Below are 18,358 nucleotides of genomic sequence, written 5' to 3'. Positions count from 1 at the left end.
CATGGTGGTGGCGGCTGCAGCAGCCATGGGATAAGTGTAAACCTTCAGTTGTTCCATACATTAAGCATCACTACCAAACTGTTAGCTGCAAGCATGGGGGGCCTCAACCAGCTGACAGATTTATGGTACAAACATTTTCTTCAGGCAGTTGTCAACAAGCAAAAATGCTTCACAGAATTCACAACACAAAGCTGTATTTGATTCTTTTATTTTACTACCATTTTCGGTTACAAACTATTATCTTGTACCTGTGTCATTGTAATTGGAGCATGAGTTATAAACAAAAGCATTACACTGTGGGGCTCATAAAACTGAAACAAAAACACCTCACATATTATAAAAATGGAAACATAGCAATGCAGCTAAGGGCAAATTCATTGACAAAAATATGTCAATGGGTTCAGGTTGAAAAATAACATTACAGGGTATTAGAAACTGACTAGGGGAGCTGCCTACCTATAGGTGATATATAAACAGATCAACTACATGTCAGTGGTAGGAAGCTACACAGAATACGAATAGCAATTAGTACAATGCAGAGATTGGTACCAGCAGGATATTTCAGCCAGAGTAACAGTACAAAACAGTTCCACCAGACTGATGAAAAAGTCAAAATAAGTAAAAATGGGAAGTTACAGAGTAGATTTTTTCTTTCTTAAGCTATGTTTATAAATTGTACAACAAATTCATTTTATTAACCATCAATGTTTTTAGGAAAAGTGATTCATTTGAATTCAAGAAGAGAGATAGTGGTTACTGTTGTCAACTTAGCCGAATCCATCATCACAAATCATTTGATCGTGAATACAAGTGATGTGGAACAAAAATAAAAATATTGGTAAAGTGCCTACACCTTAGTGGTCACACCAGTTGAGTACAGAAGTAAAATACAAGGTACAGCACAAGTGAAGATAACAGAGGATAAAGATATCAACCATAAAACAAAAGAGGAGGCAAAAAAATAATTAAATATACATTCCCATTACATTCATTTAGGGTGTATATGGAAATACAAGGCTTAAAGTAACAGGAAGTTAAAGGATGACATGTTCACCAGAATATGTGTAGATATTTGTAAGATTGGTCAAGTGACAGGGTCCTCTGGAATTTTTGTAATATATAATAAGGTACAAATGCAAAGTTCATTTAACAATAAGTGTTCAAATATCAGTATTACTAAGAGCCATATCCAGAGGAGAACATTTAAATCACATTTAAAACAACGAACTGGCTAACATTCTCTACCATTTAATTAAGTAAATGCCAAAAATCCTTTAAGGTGAGTGATAAATCTTAAAAGTGAAGAACAATATTAGGTAGTGTTATCAACTTCAAAGAGTCTGTTAGAGCAGATCATTTGGTCATAACATATGAAGAATATGGAACAAAAATAAAGGTATTTAAAACATAAGTATATGCTGGAAAAGTGTATGTATCATAGAGGACATATTGGCTAAGTATCAGTATATGACAGTAGATATGATGAAGCTATAGATGTTTACGGAATAAAATGAATGGAGAACATTATCATAAGATACAATATATGTCAATCGGGCTAAAATAACCCATTGTCAGAAAACTTACGTAACTGTCAGTACCCATCAAAGACACAGCCATAGGGAATTCATGCACATATGTCATGACAGCTGAAAACAAGCTGGAAAGTTACCTTGGCATATCTCATGTTTCTATTTATACTTGCCAAAATCCTTAAAATATTGAAATTTGCCTGTTTTTTGTCCTGAAAATCTATAGTTGCATTGTCTTCTACATCAACAGTAAATTTTATATGTGGGTGTACTCTGTAGATACAATTATTTATTACAAAAGGTATGTTGACAACACCATTATTCTTTTTCATGGAGACTATTTTGACATACATCACTTATCAGTTATTTAACTGTGGAATTGTGTGCGGACTTAACCCTTTGAGTCCCAAAACTATGAAAAATATATAACCTTTATCATCATTGGCAAAAAGTAATCAATCAATTGTTTTGAGGAGGTAGTTTCACTTCCTGACAACAGGGCCATAAAGCTTACAGCCACCTGTCATTTTGTGGGTGGTATTTGAAAGCAAATTCACTATTTTCCTAGACACAAGCCCACTAGCGACAGCATTGGTAGTTTCATGCCAGAGGCACTGGTACTTCAAAAAAGAAATTAATAAAATGGTGGTTTCAGGCAGAAAACCTTGGTACTTAGAGGGTTAAGAAGTTGAACTGGATAACAGTGGAAGGGGTAGGAACTGCTCTTTTGATATAGTTCTCTGTTAAGAGATTACTGCTCACTTGCTCCGTTAATGGAAAATTCTCCATGGTACATTCTATATTGGAAGTAATTTAACAGCATGTTGTCTCTGACTTCTGTAACATTGTACTGTGAGCTAACAGACTTGTTGTTTCACAAAACAAATATGTAATTTCCCTAATCTTCATCTGAAGATAAAACCTCAGGCCTCTAAATGCACTCTTATAGTTTTTGCTTGCGCTTGTGTACCTGTCAACAAAATAAGTTACTAAATTTGGCATGTAGTAGGATTCAGAATTTAGTGACTCTAATACTGTAATGCATTGTGGATGAAATATTCAGTTGAAATCTCTGGGTTGTTTTCAGTCTAATACTGTAATACAGTGGGGATGAAATATTTAATTGAAGCCTTTGGCGTGTTATCAATCTAATTTGTTATTTTTAAGTTGTAAAATTTCTGTGTAATACATTTAACATTTGTCACTTGATAGTTAGTAAATATCAATCACTAGTCAAAAGCTTAAGCTTTGTTTACTCACAATAAAATATTCAAACATAATTGTTTTTCGGCTGATAACTAATGAATTTTGAAAGCGGTATTGCATGTTTTCTTTATGAAAACTGTCGAAAAATTGTAGAATGTGTGTGTTCTTGTGAAGCCTCTGACAATGATGAACATAATAGGAACAAGTATACACCATTCTGTTGTGGTATGGGTGTAATTTTCTGTTTTCGATGAACAAGAAATGCAGATGATGTATTACAGGTTCTAAAGTGTGATAAATATAGTGGTCTTTTCTTTTGCAGCACGTGATGAATCCTCAAAGAGTTCGGAGTACCCTTTTGTAGTTAAGATAGTAAGTAATAATGAATTGCTTTTTATTTTAACTAACTAAGACTAATGGATTGTAACTTACTTTTTAAGAAGTGACTGATTTATTAATGAAATATGTGTTTAATTTCCTGATAAATCAGAGTTGTGAGTTGAAATGAAACTCAAATTCCAGCTCTTGCCTTTTTAGAGTAATGCATGTACCTTCTGAGCTACTCAAGCATGACTCACAACATTATTAAGTGTTTTAATGTGCCAAAATCTCTTTGCTGCTTTTCAAGGCTCTCACAGGGTCTCCAGTTTCATATTTTTATTTATTTATTTTACGTGATGAAGAATGGTCTAACTATAGTAGTAGTAATAAGAGATTCTAACAGTCTGAAGCTTTGTGACAGTCTGTGAATCAAGTAGAGACAGTTCAGTCAGTCAGAGAATTGCCAGTAAAAGGAAGGAGTCCAATTTTAATGCCTGATTCTCCCCAAATTTGAATTCAAGAGGAAATTTCACAACAGAGGGCATTGTGCAGTAAAGTGAAGCTTGAATACTGGAATAGAAGAGAGAGAGAAGATCCAACGGAGAGCAGCGCGCTTCGTTACAGGATCATTTAGTAATCGCGAAAGCGTTACGGAGATGATAGATAAACTCCAGTGGAAGACTCTGCAGGAGAGATGCTCAGTAGCTCGGTACGGGCTTTTGTTAAAGTTTTGAGAACATACCTTCACCGAAGAGTCCAGCAGTATATTGCTCCCTCCTACGTATATCTCGCGAAGAGACCATGAGGATAAAATCAGAGAGATTAGAGTCCACACAGAAGCATACAGACAGTCCTTCTTTTCACGAACAATACGAGACTGGAATAGAAGGGAGAACCAATAGAGGTACTCAAGGGCACCCTCCGCCACACACCGTCAGGTGGCTTGCGGAGTATAGATGTAGATGTAGATGTAGATGTAGAACTGTGTATTGCACACTTAAACTTGTCTCATGTAGCATGTATTTTCGAGCTTAATAAGAAGAAACGACTCAAGTTCGATTGTTCATTTCTGTGGCTGTAACTGTTTGGTAACCATAAGTTTGTGTTATCTTTGTTGTTGTTATTTAATTTTGGAGCTCCTATTATTTATAAAGTTTGTACCTTAGTTGGCACATCATTCGTGCCTTTTATTTAATAAGTATTGATAAATTTTTCTCTTATTTTGATTTACATCCAGTGTAGTTTTGAGTTGAAAATGAAGCAAATTTATATGATATGTACTGTATCTGATTTGCAAGGTGTCTCTTGACCTTTAGTACAAAATGGCTATTTTTGTTTATATTGGGGCACATTCCTTTGTAGAAGCTTCATGAGTTCAATTGGCTCCTTGCTATATTGCAAGTATTTATTGTTGAGCTCCAGAAGCTGGCTGGAGTGGCTGTGCGGTTCTAGGCGCTACAGTCTGGAACTGAGCGACCGCTACAGTCGCAGGTTCGAACCCGGCCTCGGGCATGGATGTGTGTGATGTCCTTAGGTTAGTTAGGTTTAAGTAGTTCTAAGTTCTAGGGGACTGATGACCGCAGATGTTGAGTCCCATAGTGCTCCGAGCCATTTGAACCCCTTTTTTTTTTTTAAAGAGGTTTCCAGACTATAAAGAAATTGAAGGTTAAGGTTAAATGGCACAAATCATCGGCTTTTTACGTACACTGTGTGTTCTATGTGTGACAATGTTTTTGGACTAGTTCTATGATGATATTGGTTGAGAAAAGGTCATCTGATCTTGAAAGTAATTGTCAATAATTTGTAGTGGCATTTTTAATTTAAAAAAAAAAAAACCCTTGTTTGCAAATGATAGATATAAAAGAAATTATGGGATGTTGCAAGAGGAATGGTTAGTATTCAGTGATATGACAGAAATGGTCATTCAAAGCAAAAAAGTTTGATAGGGGCTCCAAAATGCATACCTAAAGAGCTATGAGCAGTGTTCATCTTCATGGAACATATCTCTGTATTGAACAAATGCTCATATATATTGAGGTATGCGTTTTAGGGCCCATATTTACTAGATTTTTTGCTTAGAATAATCGTTACTGTCGTATCTCTGAATACTGACCATTCCGTGTGGGCCCAAGGGTATTAATAGGCCCGAGGTATCCGTGCCTGTTTTAAAAGGCGAATAAAAGGAGTCTCATATGTATTGGCCCTGTAAGTTCAGGTCCTATTCTATGGTTGGACCTGCCACTTTCAAAATTCTACAGAATTGCAGGCCATATGGGGAAGGACGCCTTACGTGGTTCACGAGTTATCCATAGTGCCCTTAGATTCCATCTCCTGAACCTCTTGTCATGTCTTTGCATCTCCACCTGTGATTCAACTATTTTGGCGAGGACACATTCCAGGGTATATCATCTTCTTTCATTGTCTCCTGTCCTCTTTCACCCCCATGGCAATACTGAATTTCTCTGCGCCCAATATCCAGCATGGTAGCCAGTCTGTTGTGGTGGGGCCGTCATGTACCCATTTGGTGGTAGCCTCCTGACAACACAGGGATCGCACAGCTGATGCCTGAGTTGTAAACTCCCCATATGTGCCAAGGCGTAGATGCCTGTCTTCCTGGGGCATCAGGACTCCCGGCAACAGCCATCATGCCAGTTGGCCTTTGCTGTGGCTGGGTGGCACTCGTGGGGAGAGCTCCTGATCAGAGTGGGTGGCATCAGGGCGGATGACCTGCAATGGAGTGGACTAAGTCATCTCTTGCTTGTGACCGTACGGCACCAGCAGTCTCTAAGAAGGGCAAGATCGAATACAATGCCAACAGGTATGACCCTAAATCGTTTCCCTCCCTCACTACACTATGGGAGGAACATAGGCTACAGAACGAAGAGAGCCATATTAGCCTCGGTTTTTTGTCTTTAGCAGAACTAATGGGGACTCCTTTCTACCTACGAAACCTCAATTTTTCATTGAACACCTTGAGAATAAGTTTGGAGAAGTGACAGTCCTGTCCAAAATGTGAAATGGCGCAGTGTTGATTCAGACAGTGTCCCCAGCCCAATTCTGAGTGTTACTCGCCTGTGACAAGCTGGGTGATATTCCTGTTTCCGTCACTCCCCACAAAAGCCTCAACATGGTCCAGGGGATCATTTTCCATCACAATCTCCTCTTACAGTCTGACAATGAGCTCTGCGCCAGTTTAGAACGGTGGTGTGTTCATTTCATCCAGCAAATTTACAGGGGACCCAAAGACAACAGGGTTGCTACCGATGCCTTCAGGTGATGGTTTACCGCTGTGACGTTAAACCATACATCCCTGGTAGGTAGGTAGGTAGGTAGGTAGGAATTATCCAGATAACACAGGCATTGAAGCAGTCATTGAGTGAAGCAAATTGTGTTGGGCAGCCTGTTCATAACAGGATAGCCCAGCTGTGCCTTTGCCATTGTTTGTGGGTGGCCATTCGCGTGGACAGATGGCTTGTTACTTGTCATGCTCACATAGAAGGCAGCACAGTGGTTGCAGCTCAGTTCCTGGGTCTCATGGCTGCTTTCACAGGTAGCTCTGACTTTGATGAGGAAGGAGATGCCTATGGCTAGAGTGGAATAGATGATAATGGAAGGATATGTGGGACAGGTCTTGCATCTAGGGGTACTGCAGGAATATGAACTATGAGGCAGTGGATTGGAACATACAGCTTAGATCTGGTGGACAGCAGAATACCACTGTGGGAGGGGCGGGAAGGGTAGTTGGTCGGACATTCCTCATTTCAGGGTGCGGTGAGAGGTAGTTGTGACTGGAGATACAAGGCACAGGAGATCTGTTTCTGTACAGGATTGGATAGATAATTTTGGTCTGTGAAGGCCTCGGAGAGATCCTAATTTCCGCAGCTTGTAGGTTAATGTTTACCTTGTTCAGGATTTCATTTTCCTTTTTCTGAATAGCCTTATCTACTACATCTGTGTATAACTTGCAGGCGGTTACTAGCTTCTCTGCAATGGTGTGACCCTAATCCAGCGTACCAGCTTCAGATTTTCGTTAATCTTCTCCCTCTCCTTCTTAGCATATGCTGAGTCAACTTCTAAGGTTGCTACCCTTAAAGTAAGCTCTTCTACAGTTAGGGGTACACTTTCACATTCTTTATTTAGTTTGTTAACAACAGTGGTTACATTTTTTACTGTCGAAACAAACTGATTTTGTGTGGCTTCATTGTTTGTGTTTGCGTCTGTAATTTTCTTTATCTGTTATTCTACGAGATCGTGATGGTCATTAAACGAACCTACCTTCTGTTTTAACTCCAAAATGTCACCATTAACTTCAGAAAGTACTTTATGCTTTACTTGTGTTTTCATATTATTCAATTTTTCGTCTAAGTCATCGAATTTCTGAGAGACCATGCCTTGCAAATCCTTGAATACTTATTGTTGTTGTTGTTGTTTCATTACATTTAGATCTTGTGTGACAGTGTTCATATCTTGTGTCAAATTACTGAATTTGCTATTGATACTATGTAATTTCATGTTCATATTAGATAGTAGCTGCCATAGCAGTGCTTCACTTATACTACTGTGGTTGCTGTCCGCTGTGCTTCCCAAGTTAATGTTTGTGTTGTGACCAAGTGGTGTTCGTAACGTGTTGTCAAGATTCATATTTTGATCGCTCTCCAATATTTCATTCATGAGCAGTATGTCGCTCTGAGAGATGCATTACATGGTTTTGTCAATGGTAAACATTGTGTCATCAAGTTATTTTGCTGTGGAACGTCGGTATCATTTGTCACTCCTGCGACTCTCATCTCTGATCTGCTTAAACCGTCTTCAGTAGGCATGCATGGTGCCTGAACTTCCAATTGTTCAGTCTTGCAATTCTATGATATCTTGGCTGATTGCATTTTAACTATCGGCATCAACAATGGGCATATATTTTTCGGCCATATTACATGAATTCTTTTTAAATATAAATTCCACAAAAATGTTAAAAATTTCCTACATTAATTATTACACTTGATAAATGCAAATTACGTGATGTCAAAGCCTGCTTTTTTTGTCTATTATGATGCTCAAGCTATTGTCACAATTCTTTGTTTTATTGACAATATGCATCACACTGAAAATTTCTTTTAATTATTTTTTTTTCAACAAAATTCAAGGAAAGAAATAATGAGGAAAAGGTTTCTATCTACATCAAAGGAGGTGCTACCGAGCGTAACAATGCAAGCAACTTGCGTAGCAATCCTACCTTTTGCTGCGCCCAATAAAACAGCTTACGATGGAAAATTTTACATGACGAGTTCAATTGTCATTCCTTTCAAAAATTTTCTCCTCCACTTTTACCTTTTTGTAATACTTGCTCCCTGTCATGATTAATGCGAACAGAAAATACAGGCAATTTATAACAATGTCATAAAAATTTCTGACCATAACAATAGTTAACAAACGCAGTTCACAACCGGTGCCCAGAAGTCCTGGCACACAGGTCGCCAACTGTAATATATTAAAAAATAAATGGATTAATAATTAATTGATTGAATATTAGTAATTGAATATGAAATGAATTTGTTTAAAAAGTCTGCTTGTGCATTCGGCTTCCTTAAAATTTTGGTGAAGATGAAGGCAGCTAAAGGACTCTGTGGGCACTGGCACTTGTCGTAATTACATAAAAATTCACTTCGCACACTTCCATAAATAAAAATGCTTTATATTGGTCTTCTATATTGCATTATTCATGACAATTTAAATACACTTAGACTGCAGTACTTTGCTCTACAAATGCACACCCTTCTCTTACGAGAAAAAAACCTCAACTGTGTTCTACTACTAAAATCAAAAAACAGTATATCAAAAGATGAATGCGAAAAGATTAATTCATTGGTTTGCACTTTCCTAATTAATGTCTCTGCAAACTTTTTGCTTTCAATTGGTATTTTATCCTTGCTTGTTCTTAAAATACTAACTTAGTGGCATCCTGGGGAGTCGTACATTATGTTCCTGTACAGAAGGCAGCTTGTTGGGTTGAGGAAGACCAGGTGAAGTGAATGGGGGAAAAGGCTCTGGAGGAATGTGCATAGGGTCTCCTCACCCTCAGTCCATATCACAAAGATGTCATCTATGAATCTGAACCAGGGGAGGGGTTTGGGATTCTCTGTGGAATAGGAAGGATTCCTCTAAATGGCCTGTGAATAGGCTGGCATAGGATGGTGTCATGGAGGTAGCCATTGCTGTACCATGGATTTGCTTGTAGGTGATTCCTTCAAAGGAGCAGTAATTATGGGTTTGACCAGAAAAGAGGTTGTAAGTTTGGGGTCAGATAGTGTTCAATAGCAGCAAGGCCATGGGCTTTGGGGATGTTAGAGTAGAGAAAGGTGGTATCAACAGAGACATGCGGGGCACCCAGCAGTAAAGGAACAAGAACTGTGGAGTGTTGGTGGAGGAAATGAGTAGTATCCTTCATATAGGAGGGTAGGTTGTGGTTAACAGGTTGAAGGTGTTGGTCAAAATGAGCAGAGATTCTCCCAGTGTGGAAACCGTAATTGGCCACAATGGGACATCTTGGGTGGTCTGGCTTTACAGACTTAGGGAAGCATGTAGAAGCTAGGAGTTCAGGGAATGGTAGGGGTGAAGGAAAGGTGGGGGGGGGGAGAGGGGGGGGGGAGACAGGAGGGAGAGAGAGGGAGAGAGAGAGAGAGAGAGAGAGAGAGAGAGAGAGAGACTCAGGGCTCAGGGAGAAGATTCTGGTATGGGCCTAAGGATGTGAAGAGGGACTGGAGATTCTATTGGGTTTCAGGAATAGCGTCACTGTTGCAGAGTTTGTAGGTAGACGAATCTGACAGTCCCTCCACCAGATAGTCCCTGAGAACCATAGTGATGGAGCCTTTGTCAGCAGCTGTGATCAGTTTGTACATGGTGGGTTACAGTTCTTTATGCACATTTAAGGTTTGTTTCCATGTTAAAAGATTTGGGGAATTACGGGGAAGCAAAGTTGGAGGTTAACAAATTCAGGAATGCTAACAGTGAGTGATTTGGGGGCAAGGGGTGGATCACAGTTTGTTGGAGGAATGAACTGAGTGAGGCAGGGTTCAATATTGGTTTTGATTGAGTCTCATTTGTAGTGTTTGTAGTGAAAATGTTTCCACTGTAGGGGACGCGAGAAGGAGAAAAGGTCTTTAATAAGTCCAGACTGATTGAATTTGGGATTGGGGCAAAAAGGCAAGGCCTCTGGAAAGGACTGATACTTCTGTTGGGCTAAGGCTTCTGGAGGAAAGGTACAGGACCGTGGTGGGAAGGAGTTTCTGAGGATGTGGTAAATGTAGTAGGTCTGTGAGACAGGGTTTGTCGGCTAAGAAGAAACGTGTGGGGGTTTGGAGGCTCTTACGTAGGTGGTGAACAGTGATTGTCCAAGGCAGGAGTAAGGGATCAACAGGTTGGAGAATTTTTTGAGATGGCGTTGTGCATGCAGCTCTAGTTACTGGGGGTTGAGAGCTTCCTTTTGTAAAGCTGTGCATTTACACACTTTAGTTGAAACAATTTCTAGTTCTTTATCTTAGAGCATTTCTAATACAGCACTTACCCCAAAAAGTCTATGGTGTCTTTGTACTGTGTGGCTTCTGCTTGCTGGTGGCTATGATAGATGAGTTGGAGCTTGTAAAAGTTTTGCTTTATTAACCTCTGTCCTCTTTGATGTACATTTCATAATTAGTGTCTGAAAAAGTATTTCATTGTTTGTGTGTGCCCTTCTTGGTTTAAATTTGTACCTGACTGATTGCTTTATTATTTGTAACTTGCCGAAAACCTCATAATCTACATTTGTTTGCCACTCATCCTGTTTTCCACATTGTTCCGCAAAAGACAAGTTTATATTTTATTGTTTTGTAGGAATTAAATTGGCTAGTAACTTCATTCTTGACACATTTAAATGAATTCCATGAAATGTGCGGAAACTTTGCTCCAAGTTGCTTATGTTTGTACCATCAACATTCTTGATGTGAATACATATTTCATTGATATAACTATATGCAATACTAATTTTGCAGTCCACACTTGGCCAGGATGGTAAATCATGATGATGCAGGATAGTTAAGAGGATGTTTGTATGGATTAAATTATTTAAACATTTCCTCATATGTATGGTAGCTTTTCATGTCTCATTTCTGTAGATATTGTTTGATCCTCCCAGCAACATGACAAAGTCATCCTTATTCAAACTAGCTTTGTCAGTCAGTTTGGTTAGATTCATTATTTCACATATTGGAGCCCCTGGTTTTTCGAAACCAGGTGCCTTGATATTATACTTCCTCGTAAATGCTCCAGAAATTCCATGTCTGTGACTATCACCCAACAGAAATAATCTTATGCATTTCACATTTTTAGCACTCAGAGGGCATAAGGTTCTTCTTCTCCTCGTCTCACTACTGTTGTTTTTGTGTTCCAAGAGTTCCCAATTTCTTTCAGTTTCAAAGTTGACTGAAAATTCATTACTTAATGCTTTTATAGGTGTGTGCACTTATTTTCAGAATTTTGAACACCTTTTTGGTAAAATATGTTCCATATTTGATCTAGTTTCAATGAGCAACGATTTGTTTACTTTTTGAGAATCATTTTCCAACTTTTCAACTTTGTCTGATGTGTTCCCTGAATCCACAGCAGAAAGCACATCAAAAGAGTTTTTATGCACTTAAGTTTAACATCTTTTCTGATTGTTTACTTTCTGAATACCTGATCTGTGGATCATGGAGTTAGATACTTTCTGTCCACCTATCTTCTGTTCTTTGAAATCTCTTAAAGTGCCACAAGTAATTTTAGTGTTCTGAATTATGTGGTTTAAAACAATAGGAAATGAAGTGAAACACATTGAATTAAATGGCTTGAGATTTAAACTCGGTGAATAATAAAGTTACCTGTTTCCACATTCCTTTAGAAGTTTGTGACAAGTTTAAAAATTAAAAGAGCCAACAAAAGATATGCTTGTTGCACTACTTCCCACACCCAAATATCTTTCGTGCTTGTACGTATGTTCTGTGGATGCTATTTAGAATTGTACAACATGCAGATTTTGATTAATTAGAAAAACTATACGGACATCTCATTATGGGATTTTATGATTCCATAGTCGATAATATAAAATATATTTTTAATATAGGTTTAATTTCTATCACGCCACCATGTATATGTATGTGCGCTTGTATCTTTCCACAGTATTTGAATATATACAAATCTCAAAGTGATGTGGCTGGCTGCCTTCTCTGTGATAATGTTGGTGCATATTCTGTAGGACCAGAGTGTTAGTGATATAATGAGTAACTCTCCACAAATGTCCAAAAGTAGACACTGCAATATATCAGGCATAGTGAAATAATTTTATTCTTTGTTCAGGTACAGTAACTAGAGAATTAATTAATTTGTTATAAGGAATCCTGTTACTTAAGGATATTAATCATATTGATCTATAATTTGCTGCAAATGCATGGTTTTAGTATTCAAATTGTGACAGGAAAAACTTTAAACTGTTTTATCTCATCATCATCATCAGCAGCAGCAGCCAATTCAATCATTAAATGATGTGGCCTCTTCGAGTCATGGATTCTGGTAGGCTTTCAGAAGTCTTCTCCAAGTGGGACGGTCTTGGGCAGTTCTCTGCCAGGTGTTACCAGCGATCTTCTTGATGTCTTTGTCCCATCTGTCTGGTGGTCTTCCTCTAGGCCTCCGGTGCTCTCTCGGACTCCACTCCAGTACTAACTTCGTCAATCTGTTGTCTTTTCTTCTTGCAACGTGGCCAGCCCACTGCCATTTCAAGGAACCTACTCTCTCTAAGATGTCATTAACCTTCGTCACAGACCGGATGTCATCTGCCCTTTTCCTGTCCTTTCTTGTATAGCCCAGCATTGATCTCTCCATGGCTCTCTGTGCTGTCCTAAGTTTCCCTTTTGTGAATGAGTTCAGTGTCCATGTCTCGCAGCCATACGTCATCACAGGAAGAATGCATTGATCAAATACTGCTTTCTTCAGATTTACTGGCATTTTTGATCTGAATACTTTTTAAACTCTTCCCAAATGCTTGCCAGCCAAGCTTGATGCGTCGATAGATTTCTGGCCTTATGTCTCCCTTCATATTTATAATCTGGCCAAGGTAGACATATTCACTGACCTCTTCTAGTAGACTGTCCTTGACTTTCACATCTCCAGCTGGGATCCATTTGTTAGATATTACTTTTGTTTTGGAAATGTTCATGTTCAAGCCAACCTGCTGACATTCCGATGCAAGATCTGTAACTAAGTTTTGGAGCTCTGCGAAGTCTTTGGCCAGTAAGGCAATATTATCAGCAAATCTCAAGTTGGTAAGCCTTCTTCCATTAATTCTAATTCCCTTACCTTCCCAGCTCAGCTTTGACATAGCCATTTCCAATACAGCAGAGAACAGTTTTGGGGAGATGGGATCGCCTTGCTTGACACCCCTCATGATGCGGAATTCTTGAGTTGATTCGCTGATGTTAACATAAGCTGAAGAATTCTCGTAGATTTATGTATTGTATTTAAATATCCCTATATTCTTTTTTTCTCACATTATCCCATAGAAATGGGATAGTTGTAGACAGTGTTACTTTTAATGTCAACATATTGTTGGTTTGTTGTTGATGACATAACTAGATGTGTTATTGACATGCAGGTTGGCACGGGGCAGAGATAACAACGTAAGATGTATGTACATCAAAGAGCAGCTAGTCAACATTACATCACTGATCATGACAGTCTGTTTTATGTTTTGTAATCTTGAGTGGACTGTGTACATCACCCTAGGTGTTTTCTTAACTGAAAGTATGTATGATGTGTTAGAGTAAATACTTATAAAACAATATATAACATTTTTATTTCTAAGCAGTACCTTCAAAGATTCATCAATACTGCTCATGTTAAGATTGTAGTTTGTACACAACTTTATTGCTGCTAGTAATTTTATGAAATTGAACAGAGATCCTAATAATAGATTTAATGCTGATGCAGAGGAAAGTCAATGGCATGTCTTGAATTCCTGAACACCCACAGTTTGCACTAATCCTAAGATCCATTATGTTGGGTATTTCGTAAGACCTTCACTGAATTATATTGATAGCCCTGCACACAGAATCTATAAAAAAACTTAATACTATAATAAGGAAATATTACACATTTGAGACAGACTATACAGTTATAAATGTCATTGGTATAGGAACCCAACAGCACTGATCTGGAGTCAAGTTAAGGGATTTGTCTCAAGAAATAACAAGATATTTAAGCTGTCAATGTACTGGAACTAATGCACAAAACTTTGTCACACATCACTGCTGTGAATGCTGGTGGTATCAGAATGTCATGTCATAAAAGACAAGAAAATATGGCACATGGATCCCTTTGTGGAATCTGTTGTTGATTGACTCATTATCAGCATAACAGATTAAAGTTTCAGTACTGAAATATATTTCACGGATTCAGATATGGAAGGAGTTCAGAGATTACCAGACAACTGACTGTAAGTAATACCTTCAGTGGCTTCAGTATTTAACTTGGACCCCAGAAATACACTTTTGCAATACACATTTCGTGCAGAAAAATTACCCTGTGTAAGTTAGGAATTTTTATCACTCTTGTTTTAAATTACAATACTGTGTTAGCTAAGAATGAGAGCATGTTACGCATTCTGTCTGGTCCCCTAAGAAGCATGCAGCATTGCTTGAGTTTTGCCAAATGTTGTTTCGTTAAATTTTACATTGTTGTATCTGCCATATTCCAACCAATGAGTGACTATATTGCCATCAAAATTTACACATTCCTACAACAGCATTATTTTTAACCTATTTCTATGACATAATATAATGTCAAATCTTGTGAATATATAGTTGTTAACAAACTGCAAAAATGGGTTGTATATACTCTCAATCTGATGTTATGTTTTCCCAGTATATTGTGTTATGCTGTGTAAATACTTGAAAATGGCAGAGATGTTAAAAATGCAATACCTAAATAAAGACAGTAACAGCTAAACACAAATGTGACATCATATACAAAATTTATGGCAGCTGTGGACCCATATTACAAGATATTTTACATAAAAAGAATTTGTATGGTGGACTTTTGACATATGCTTCCTGTCTGCTTCCATATGAGGTCATCTTGTTCTTATTAATACACCTGACTTGAAATCTCATATCAAATGGATCTTGGCAGTGGTTAACCAACAGTTGTAGCTTGTAATGCAAAATTTTATTTTACTCTGACAAGCTATAAATGACGAAACACAATTTGAAAGAATGACTTACTAAACTGAAAACCAGTTCACAGTGTAGATTATTACAGGTGTAGATAATCAGTTTCTTTGTTTTCATTAAAAAAATTACAGTGACCTTGTAGACTAGTAGTATTATATAGTCTACATGTTGTCCTGTGAAGCACAGTAGAAATGTTACATATTGCAGTATTTATGGTTAATCGTAAGATAAAGCTGAGTATAAACCAGAGGGGCATAATTACTGCTTCCCACTGATTCAGTCCTTCCATCCTGAGATTTTCTGCAGCTTTCAGATACTATGTTATACACTGAACGATGTCATAAATTAAGGAAACACCAACATGCTGAAGGGAGTTAGAGAGAAACACCTATAGGAATTCTTGATGTTTCTGATATGCAATTAATGTGACCCAGGAAGTTTCTCAATGAATCACAGTTTAGGTTAATATATGGAAGTTAAGCCAGTAAAGGTAAAATAGTACCATATGGAACTGGTCAGAAATGACAGCCCTTCCCCTTTGAGCGGACAGGCCACTGAAGGTAGCAGGACAACTGTAAACTGGGATGTTCAGAGCGGTGTTTACCATTTAGCTAGTGACCAACACAGGCAGTTGCAAGAACAATGTGCTGATTTGTGAATGTGAGTTGGACGTCGGAATGCAGCACAAGTTGTTATCAGCCAAACTTGAAATATCAGTGATAAAGGCTGTAGTAAGACAATGGGGAGTAGCCAGTTTGGCTCCAAGATATCGAATAGCCGATGGCATTTGACATAAAATATTAGGCAGTTACTATCAGGCTGCCGTGCTCAGGTACTTAAGGGAATTACATGGAAATGTTGTCTTATCGTCTTTCCCGATGTGAATGCAGAACAGGTGTTTAAGTTATATGCGAGTACAGGCTTTCTCGGTGAATTTCATATATGAAGTCATCACGGGTTGTCTGCCGAGTAGCATCGTCGTCCCGTAGCATTTCGATGGAATGAGTCTCCATCATCTTCGTCTGAAGATGATTGAGATGCATTCCATCAAAACGTTGCTACGAGACGACGATGCTACTCGGCTGACAACCTGTGAAGACTTCATTTATAGGTGTTCAAGTGCTGTCCAGTTGGGTGCCTCTAGGAAATCTGATTTATCGTCTCAATCAATGTATGCATCCTACGATACTAAATGTACCATAATTAAGAAGTGTTGTAGATAGATGCCGTAGGTGATGTGCAGCAAATAAACTAATGACTGTTAAAATGCACATTATAAACCAATTGTAGTCTCGGGACGTAATATCAGTGAATGAATGTTCATAATCAGGAATAATGAGAAAGTTAAGACTTGTTTTTGTAGCATTTCCTAAGATATCCGAGTTTCCTAGATACTTAATTAGGGTGAACATCTGAGGGAGACCAGCTAACAATTGGTGCTTCAAGTTTGGTAAATCTGAGTTTCCCTATTTCATCATCATTCGGTAGGTCAGCGGTTCAAATCCGCCTCAAGCCATCAAACTTTCGGTTTTCCGTGAGTTCCCTAAATCACACCAGACAAATGCCAGGTGGTTCCTTTGAAAGGGTACAGATGATTTCCTTCCTCATCCTTCACAAAACAATCCAAGCTTGATCTCTGTCTGTAATGACCTCGTTGTTTCCAAGAGATTAAACCTTAATATTCCTTCCTTCCTTCCTTATCTAAGGATTGACCAGCCTTTCAGCACAGCAAGTTTGGGACTTATCTCAATGACTCCAGTTATGTGTGATACTGGAGCTACCAGAGAATGGGAATCTTGTATAAACTGCTAAGGGATTTAATAACCTGCATAAAAGCGGCCTCAGCCTTAAGGAGACCAACATGTGGAGGAGGTTAAATGGATATTGAGGCATGTTTGAAAGTGACAGATGGGTTCTGAGATGCCTAAGCACTGAATATTTGTTCACAAATTTAGAGATGTGAAAATGATGCCAAAAAGGTGAAGCTTTCATAGCCTGTAAACCTTGGAACATCTCCCAGAACTTTTTACTTGACCTAATCAGTTGCACATTTGGCTGCATCTAAATGTTTATGCCAGTTTCACTGAATGTGTTTATAGCACATCTGTGTCTATATGGCTACTCTGCAGTTCACCTTTAAGTGTTCGACAGGGGGCTCATAGAAACTCTTTCAGAATATATCATGAGCATAAGACACTTAATAGCAAATCTTTCTATGCAAGCTTTGATTTATCTTCTTTTATTTCAGTGATCATTTCTCCATATTTAGGTGGGAGTCATCAAAATATTATGGCAATTGAAGAAGAAAGTTATTGTTTAAAATTTCATCAAAAGATCTTCACAGTGAAGAACGCCTTTGTTTTAATTATTGCCACCTTAGTTTGCTTATCATATCTGTGGCACTCTGTCCCTTATTTCACGATAAAACAAAACAATCTGCCCTTTGAACTTTTCCAATGTCCATGTTCACTCCTATCTTGGAATGTTCCCGTACTGTGCAGCAATACTCCAGAAAAGAATGAACAGTCATAGTGTAGACAGTCTCCTTAGCAGCTTCGTTACACCTTCTAAGTATTCTGCCAATAAAATGCAGTCTTTGCCCAGATATCACTTTGGTTTCACTACAAACTGTGGCCCTTATGACAAGAAATAAAATATCTAATTGCACAACTCAGAGGGTACTCCATAGGCACATGTCTGAGGAACACTGTGAAAAGCCTTCTGGAAATTTACAAATATGGAATCAATTTGATCCTACTACATAAAAATGTCATTGATACAGTTCTAGACTACAGCAGATTACTTCTATTTACTTTTGTGCTTACTGATGTATCCAGTGCAACTTTCCAGTCTTTAGGTGTTGATGTTTCGTCTAACGATCATTATAAATGATTGCTAAAAATTGATTGGTTTCATAAGTATATTCCGAAAAGAAACTGTACAGTGTGGACATGAAGACATGGCCTTTTAAGCAACTTAATTTGCTTTGCTACACTGAGGATATATATTTATAAATTATATATGGTGACAGCTGTTCTCAGTTTGAATTCAGGAATATTTACTGTCTTCTTTGGT

The 18,358-nt window shown here is 38.2% G+C and overlaps 1 protein-coding gene across 1 annotated transcript in view; it reads left to right on the top strand.

Annotated features, from left to right (window-relative positions):
• The window catches only part of LOC126263109 (serine/threonine-protein kinase VRK1), a 236,124-nt gene that overhangs the window by 76,596 nt on the left and 141,170 nt on the right, over positions 1-18,358 (top strand). The window contains exon 3 of the mRNA XM_049960119.1: positions 3,058-3,107. Within this exon, the coding sequence (XP_049816076.1) occupies positions 3,058-3,107 (50 nt within the window). The remainder of the gene's footprint in view (positions 1-3,057; positions 3,108-18,358) is intronic.

This window comes from Schistocerca nitens, chromosome 1 (assembly GCF_023898315.1).
Source record: "Schistocerca nitens isolate TAMUIC-IGC-003100 chromosome 1, iqSchNite1.1, whole genome shotgun sequence".
Classification (NCBI taxonomy): domain Eukaryota; kingdom Metazoa; phylum Arthropoda; class Insecta; order Orthoptera; family Acrididae; genus Schistocerca; species Schistocerca nitens.
This window is presented reverse-complemented; position numbering and strand designations above follow the sequence as displayed.